The sequence below is a fragment of the Branchiostoma lanceolatum genome, chromosome 2 (genome assembly GCF_035083965.1).
Source record: "Branchiostoma lanceolatum isolate klBraLanc5 chromosome 2, klBraLanc5.hap2, whole genome shotgun sequence".
Lineage (NCBI taxonomy): Eukaryota > Metazoa > Chordata > Leptocardii > Amphioxiformes > Branchiostomatidae > Branchiostoma > Branchiostoma lanceolatum.
The window spans coordinates 32,357,546-32,365,801 of NC_089723.1; the positions used below are offsets into that span (position 1 = coordinate 32,357,546).

General features: G+C 42.7%; 1 protein-coding gene across 1 annotated transcript in view; it reads left to right on the forward strand.

Moving 5' to 3' along the window:
* The window catches only part of LOC136426647 (peroxidasin-like), a 66,770-nt gene extending 60,187 nt beyond the window's left edge, over window positions 1–6,583 (forward strand). The window contains exons 10-17 of the mRNA XM_066415364.1: window positions 297–411; window positions 1,918–2,164; window positions 2,461–2,591; window positions 2,844–2,987; window positions 3,420–3,567; window positions 3,847–4,042; window positions 4,712–4,914; window positions 5,513–6,583. Of these exons, the coding sequence (XP_066271461.1) occupies window positions 297–411; window positions 1,918–2,164; window positions 2,461–2,591; window positions 2,844–2,987; window positions 3,420–3,567; window positions 3,847–4,042; window positions 4,712–4,914; window positions 5,513–5,535 (1,207 nt within the window). The 3' untranslated portion in view covers window positions 5,536–6,583. The remainder of the gene's footprint in view (window positions 1–296; window positions 412–1,917; window positions 2,165–2,460; window positions 2,592–2,843; window positions 2,988–3,419; window positions 3,568–3,846; window positions 4,043–4,711; window positions 4,915–5,512) is intronic.
* Window positions 6,584–8,256: the final 1,673 nt, after the last annotated feature.

The window sequence follows — 8,256 nt, forward strand, 5'->3', positions numbered from 1 at the left end:
GCGTGTGGATCCAGCATAAACTCATTAGATTGCACGTACGCGTGCAGTGCCAATTGCCTGAGCCTCAATGCCATTTGAACCTTTTGTTAACCTGCAGCTCCCGTTGTATCACCATGCAATGAAGTTTGAAAACCTCCTTGCGAATACTTGTATGAAATGCTTTACCTTTCGCATGGGATTTAGCCACGTGCGCATCCCTGTACGTTTACAATTATCACAGTTTTAGGGACCTACACGTTGATCATTGTAGAGCTTTTTGGGGCCTCATTGATGTGATTGTTTTCGTTTTTTGCCAGACTGCGAGACTTCAGTACAGATGACGGTCTTTTGCGCGTCCAGGAAGGAGCAGACATCAGCTCAGGAATGGACCTGCTTCCTTTCCAGACCGAGGCGGTGAGCTCCTGCAATCAGGTCAGTGGGAACCAATCAGAGTACGTGTCGCAAAGAATAGAAGCCTATCAAGCACTCAAAAAAGCAAGATGCGAAGAATTTCAGAGAACAAGTAAGTCGTCTCCGTTAGACTTGAGTCACAAAGAGATTGATGTACTAAGTTTGACCGGTCCCTGTAATAAGGCCTCCAGCTTTAATGTAGTCATTGAACCTCAACTTCCCTAATTGACCTAACACAAACTGCGGTTTAGGTTGCAGAAGTATTTATCCGCGACCTCCCGGTGGTCTATGGGTGCATAGGGCTACAGGTTCATGTCAACTCTATATATCACAAAGCCATCAAACGGCTATTTCTTTTGTGCAAACTCAAACATTTCCATCTCCCTGTTGACGATCTTGTTACTGTTTACATCACCTACATCCGACTATACAGGTCGGTCCGAGAATACAAGGGCTCACCTGACCCCCCCCCCCCCCATGCACTCTTAGTATGCTCTCTCAATAAATGCTCCAAAGTCAAACCCAAAGCTTTTACATACACCTTGAGGTGCCTAAATGGATTGAGGGCAGTCTCCGGGACATCTTTGAAACTTGTGATCTTACCCGACAACTCTTCCCCACATCACGTGAAGTGATTAACGGCTGTCAATCTTGAAGCATGAAATCTCGGCCAAATACTGCAGGCCACAGAAGCGTAATGAAGCTTCCTATCTTAATATATGGCAATCATGTAAGAAAGAAGCTGTCAAAAGTCACCTACCTGAGTTTTAGTCCATGAAAAACATGCATTGGCAGGGGTGTCAGGCCTCTAAAGTTTCAATCTAGATCATAATTTCAACTTACTAATCGGCGCAACCCCTACGAATCCAGCCGTGTTTACAGAAATTGACCTTTGACCTCCTTCTCCACCTGATATTCACACAAAAACACCAAACTTCTACTGCCTACAGACACCACAAACATTGATCCAAGTCTGATTTTTCAACACAATTCGAAGGTAGAAACCCTTACCTGTAACATCCAGCTCAGAAATACCAACATATCCTAGAAAAAAACCCTTTACAGCTACTTTTACCAAGGCTAACGTTACCAAACCTATTTACTGGAGTGTCGCCTACAAAAATAGTACGGCCAAAATCATTGAAGAATGGATAGAAAGTCGCATGTGAGGCATTCAAGTGTAAACTGTGCTGTGTGGTGTTGGAATATGTTTTTGAGTGAGAGTATATGGTTTTGATTGGGACGTTTTGTCCAGTTCGTGTATAAATGCGCCTTCTTACGCAACTGCCTCGCGGGGTGGGCCGGCTGCAGTTAAATTGCGCCCCTCAGAGCACTAGGCGTGAAAAGCCCATACGCAGACAGCATTTTTTTATGTTAATGTGTTGTAGGTTGTACCCTAAACTCAAAAAAAAATTTCGTACTTCTCTTGTGCACTCTACTATAATTTGTACCGCGTCGAAGCCAGTCACCTTGTGGCTCTTACTTGAGAAATACCATAGGCCTAAAACTGTGTTCTGCTGCCTTTAGAACCCCGATGGAACGGACATCGTTCCATGCTTCCTTGCGGGCGACGTTAGGGCGAATGAGGTCAACACGCTGATCGCATCACACACCATCTGGGTCCGCGAGCACAACCGACTCGCCCGGGAGCTGAAGAGTGTCAATCCGTACTGGGACGGGGAAAAGATCTACCAGGAGGCCCGTAAGATCGTCGGCGCGATGATGCAGCACATCACCTTCACCGAGTACCTGCCCAAGATCCTTGGGCAAAGAGGTAGCTTTAGGCAACTAATCTGTGGTTATGAGCTTCTTTAGACATTTGATATTAGATGTGTCATAGGTAGGTTATTCCCGTCCTTCTCGTGGCTATGCCTATAATTTCTTCTAAAATAAATGTATCTTTTGTTGCTTCATCATTGTTATTTCTTCACTAGTCGGGGTTCCTGCTCTTGCAAGTTTAACATGCATAAGCTCCATCAACGCCCCCCCCCCCCTTAGGCTCATGTTGGTTTGATGTGCAGCATGATAGAATCTAACACATAGTGAGCCCGATTTATATGCCCGATTAAGGGATGGATCAGATAGGGGAATACGCTGGATACGACCCAAAGGTGAACCCCTCGACCCGGAACGAGTTCGCGACTGCCGCCTTCAGGTTCGGCCACGCCGCCATTGGCGGAACGGTCAGGCGTTTTGATGAGGTAAGACTAACTTAAGGTCATCTACATTGCGTTCGTCTGAACGCTACTCTGACCGACCGACCTACTGACGCCCCTTCGACCTAAACCGTCACTGCAGGCCAGATCAGCCCACGCTTAGTCTGTATCACTCCCGTCCTCACTTACAGAGTTATCCAATCACATTTGTACTTCAAATTGTGGAGTCGTGTAGCATAACGGTAGGGTGTTTGGCCATCATTTATGTTGATGATTTTTGTCTTTTTCTGCCCTCAGAATTATGAGGAGGACCCGCAGATCGGGAATGTCGCCCTTCATGACACCTTCTTCTCGCCGTGGCGCGTCGTTGAGGAGAGCGGTGTAGACCCGTTGGTCAGGGGGCTCATCGGAGGGTTCGCTAAGCTGGTCACTCCTACAAACGTAAGTCGCTATGTTTTAAACACACGTTGTCATTCCTGTATCTATCTAATACGACCTGGGTCACCTTTCTTGTGGCATGACACTACAACAACGTTAACAATTACCCATCCACCCCGAAATAGAGGTCCCGAATCTCTCTAATTACATGTAATCAAAAGGTTACCTGTGTAAAGGAATAGTGCTTTAACTACATGCAGGTCAACGTTAACAGGACATGCAGTATCTACAATTGCAATCTGAATAATCATCGTATTAGGCATATTGTTTTGTGAACCTTCCCGGGTGCACATAGAGTTGTCCCGTCAACAGTTGCTGCAGTACGGAAGCAAATGCACTACCTATAAACACCAAATATGAATGTGTGAACATTGATGAGAGCGACGGTTAACGTAACATCAATCATGTTCAAGGCTGTCTTTGTTTCTTTATTAGATAATGCACGAGGAGCTGTCCCAGAAGCTTTTCGCTCTGAAAAACCAGATAGCGCTGGATCTGGCCTCCCTGAACACTCAGCGCGGCCGTGACCACGGTCTTCCCTTCTACAACGACTGGAGAGCCTTCTGCAACCTCCCTCGAGCAGGTTAGAGGCATAGATCATTGTGTATCGTTATTTAACTCTTGTAGTAACATTGGTTTAAAGACAACCATTTGGCAGATTAGCAGAAGAACACCGACGACCTTAGAATCTTCCGTAATTTAACAAGATATAGTTTTCCGATGTGTTGTTTCACAAGACTTCACCAAAATTTATGATCGGTTTGGATCTTAGATCTATATATTGGAATATTCATGGTTTGGCTAAGCTTGGATAATATGCCATTTTCTTAATTCATACAATACTTTTTATGTCCATTTTCAGAATCCTTTGACGACCTCTCCGGTGAGATCTCCGACTCAGACGTACGTGACACACTGGCTGACGTGTATGGTGACGTCAACAACATTGACCTTTGGCCTGCGGCCCAGCTTGAGGATCACGAGGACGGGGCGAGAGTTGGGCCGACCTTCAGGTGCATGATGGCGGAGCAGTTCAAGGCACACCGCGACGGCGACAGGTAATGACAGGATTAAATGTTTCCCACGCGTAGTACGGAGTAAGATGTCGAGACAATGAGCCCTACACCATCTAACGTGAATCTAATCCCGATGATTCTGGAACAGGTTTGAACTGTAATTTCTAACACAAAAATTGGACTTTTTGGAATTTTCCACTGTACAGTCTTTCTCAAGGAATGAGCAATCCACCGCTGAGAGACTAGAGCTGTACAGTCGAAAGTTTGGGTAAATCCAATTTTTGTGTTGGAAATTACAGTTCAAACTTAGAAGTACGTTAAAACAGATTTAACTGTAAGACTGTCTGATAAGGAAAGTAGGATTGCGATTCTTAGTGGCATTGGAGCCTATTTTTTGTAACTTACAATTTGATGGTACAAAGAAGTAAGTTTGCAGTAAAAGTCAAAATTTGGCTTAAACACTAGGTTAACCTTAAGGCCATTTGGCATCCAAATCCCTACTGGTTACAGGCAGCAGGGAGAAGGTTAAACATAAGTTTCAACATGAACTTGGTTACGCAAGCTCAACTCATAAATCTAAAAACGAGTCATGAGGTGAGGCCGAGGGAGAATTGTGTGCGGGAAAAATGTTGAAACCATGCTGATGATGCCATTTATTTGAATTATCCAACGTGAATTAAATCATGATAATGTCTTTCTTTCCGTTTCCAGGTTTTGGTATCAGAGTGCTCGTGTCTTCAAGGCGGCACAGCGTGCCGAAATCGACAAAGTGACTTTAGCACGCGTCATCTGCGACAACACCGGAATCACGCGCCTGCCCCGTGACGTGTTCAAGCGCACTGACCTGGCTGATATGGTGGACTGTGGTGACATCCCCGGTATGGACCTGCAGTCCTGGGGGGAGAAAAGTGGAGGTACGTGTTCATGACAACAATATAACCGATGATTTCAAGCACATCTCTATTTGTTAACGGAAACCGTTGCGTTTGGAATATGCTGTCTTCCTGTAGGATAAGAAGATTAAATATAAAATGGCTTCTTCCCAGAGGCGTTGCCAAAAGCATAAATGACATGGGATGTCTTTGCTTGATCTCATTACGCCCCTTGTTCCCAGGCCAACTTACATACTGGCCTGAGATGACTTCAGCAGAACTATGTGGATAGCAGGGCTAAACGCATTCTCAGAAGCACTTCTTAAACCACAATTTCTTACCGGTCTCTCGAACAATCGGGATAGAAAACTAAGGAAAGATGTGGACTACAGAATTACTTGGTCTCGAACACAAGTTGTTGTGCAGAAACAGTCATAATTGACGTAGCGAAATTCCTTTTATCACAGAGAGGGGTCTGGATTTAAGCAGCTAGGTAGAAGTTTCCACGATAGAAATGCTTCGTTTCGAAACAATATTAAATGTTTACCTACCAAGATGTGCCTTATACATTGTCACCGCCATAGCACCACTACGAAAGCAAAGCAATGTCAAAATCTCACAAGCGTAATGTATCTTACAGGTCATAAATACAAGGCGGGCTGAAGAAGTAAGATGGCGGGGCACAATGACGTCAATAACATCATGACGTCAGGACATCGTTGCAGCCGCATCGGATTCTTGTCAATGTAGTAAGAAAACAGCCCTGGATTTGATTTAATGTGAAAGAGTTCACAAGTTTAGGGTTTAAGTTCAAGATAGTTATGTATATTACAGCATCATCATGATTAGCTACTAGCGTTTTAACAGGGTTTGCTTATAACAGTTATACTAAATCCGGACCAGTTTTATCAGTATGCTTTGCAATTGTACTTAGCAAAACAGTGCAATTTTCTGTGGCGATTTGCAAAGACGATGGTAGGTCACGTTTTCTGCCATCTTCCGAAGTAGGATACAATGTAGATGACAAAGAAACATATGCATCTGATCTAGCAGCTTCGGACAACAAGTATTTAGACAGCGCTACTTATGAGGGAAATTAAAGTTGACCACCATAATTACTGCTTACAGAAGAATATGACGAGGAACTGTTAGGAATCGATAACGGCTGCAGCAGCACAAGTAGAACAAACCTGATGGTCCATGCCAATACAAGTGACATCTGGAAAGGCAATGTATATGAATATTGAGTTCATCATGAAGTATCAACCAACTAAAGGTCCCCATTCTCGTTTGGAACGAAGACGTGAATCCGTGATGAGTGTGATCTTAATTTAAAACCAGGCACAGATCAATGTGTAGCGTACCATTCAAGTTGCTTTCAAGTCACTTTATTGTCATAGAAAAGCTATTATTATGATAGCAATGTGATAATATACAAATATGAGAAGCTTTTGCTTGCGAGGCTATACCCACGCAATATTAAGGTAGTCTAGAAAAAAATCCATTTTTGCCAGTTGTTTCAAACACTATTGTATTGTGTTGTGTGGTGCCAGGTTGTGTTTTGCATGAGTAGTTTCCGTTAGGTTTTGAACATCAGTTGAAAAAAAAACGAGGAGTGACAATATCTGGAATGTGAATCAGGGCGGTCAGGTTACGAAGTGGAGATGTTTGTTAAGTTGCGATGGTGTTGAAATAAACATGGCGATGGAAATTCAGTGTCCCTGTGTCATCTGTGCATTACAGCTATGTCAACTCTTTCTAGGATTTTAACCCTCCCAGGATACAGCGCAGTGCTGACTATCATTAACTCCAATTAGATGTAAACACAAACCGGAGTCAATTGTACATTTGTATCTATTGACAATGAAAACAATTCATTACACTGGGTCAGCCTAGGCAGCGCTAGCTCTCACTTGTAACGGCTGACCCGCAAAAATACAGATAAACATACAACTTGTTTACATAACCTACAATAAAATCATTACAATATACATTAGAATGCAATGCATAATGATACAGTACTGTATCAAATAATCATAGGCATCAGTAATAACCATGCAGAATTGCAGATATATCAATAAATCGTCAAAACAAAATTTCGAGGTATCAAGTATGATCTACAGCATAGTGGTGGAATAGATGGAAGGTTGATGGAAGTTATTATTACTTTAGTAGTAGTGATTTTCATTGAGGACACAACTTCTTATCACTACAGTCGCAGCCCAAAGGATGAATTGATGTCGTGATATTACAATACATGACTGTAAGCTATAAAAACAGCGATCAATATTAACAAGTAATGGTGCTTTAAAAATCACCCAGGCGACGCATGGTTGTTAAGGTAAATTAACTGTGGTTTAAAGTGGTTTGGAGGTTTTGATTGCGTTCTCTTTTTCAGCTATTTTTTTTTTATTTTATTTTTTTTTATTAAACAACAGAAGAATATACAGGACACAGAGGTGATGTACTCTAGCTGAAGCTAATATTAAGCATCACCTCTGGAAAAAAAATACAAGTTACATAGACAAGTACAATAGCAATGAGAAACAGCAATTGGGTCGTCCAATACAAACAAGCTAACAAACAAACAAACAATGAATATATCAATATACCTGAACTAAGTTTTAAAACGTCTGCTTGTCAAAATATAGTGCTGAGTCAAGCCTAAAATGTTACAGTTGAAATCATACGAAACAAAGGATGAACCTCTTAATAATAAATAAATGAAGGCTTGATCAGACAAAGTATCAATATCAAGAATAGGGGCTAAAAGGTTCCGTAGGTTGCCCAGAAGGTTGAGTCTTTGCTGATTGTATATAGGGCAGTACAAAAGATAATGAGCAACGCTTTCGCTTCGACATCCGCAAGTGCAGGCTGGACTTGTTGCTAAGTTGCGTGTAAATAAACTTAGGTTAAGACTGCACGTGCCGGTGCGAAGGCGTGTGAGGAGGGCGCAAGTGTACCGGGGGCCATGACTAAAATGTGAATAGAAAGAAGGACGTACTAATTTCACTAGATGTTTTTTAAACAACGAAAGATTTAAGGATCGAACAGCTATACCAAGACCGTTCCAATGATGCGTTGCATAAGGAATAAAAGACTTTTGATATCGAGTTGTAGAGCAGAGCGGTATCCTTAGATTAAGTTTGTTGCGAAGATTATAAGAAGTAGAAATGGAGACTTCAGGAGGGATCAAATCCTTAAGATACTGGCGAGTATGGCCATGGACAATTTTGTAGAACATGATCAGAGAGTGAACGTGACGACGATCCGAAAGTTTTTCCCAACCTAATTCAGAAAGTAGCGAAGAATACGAAGACCCTCTTACAGCCCCTGAGACTGCAAGCGCGCATTCGTATTGGACACGTTCTAATCGCTGGGAAT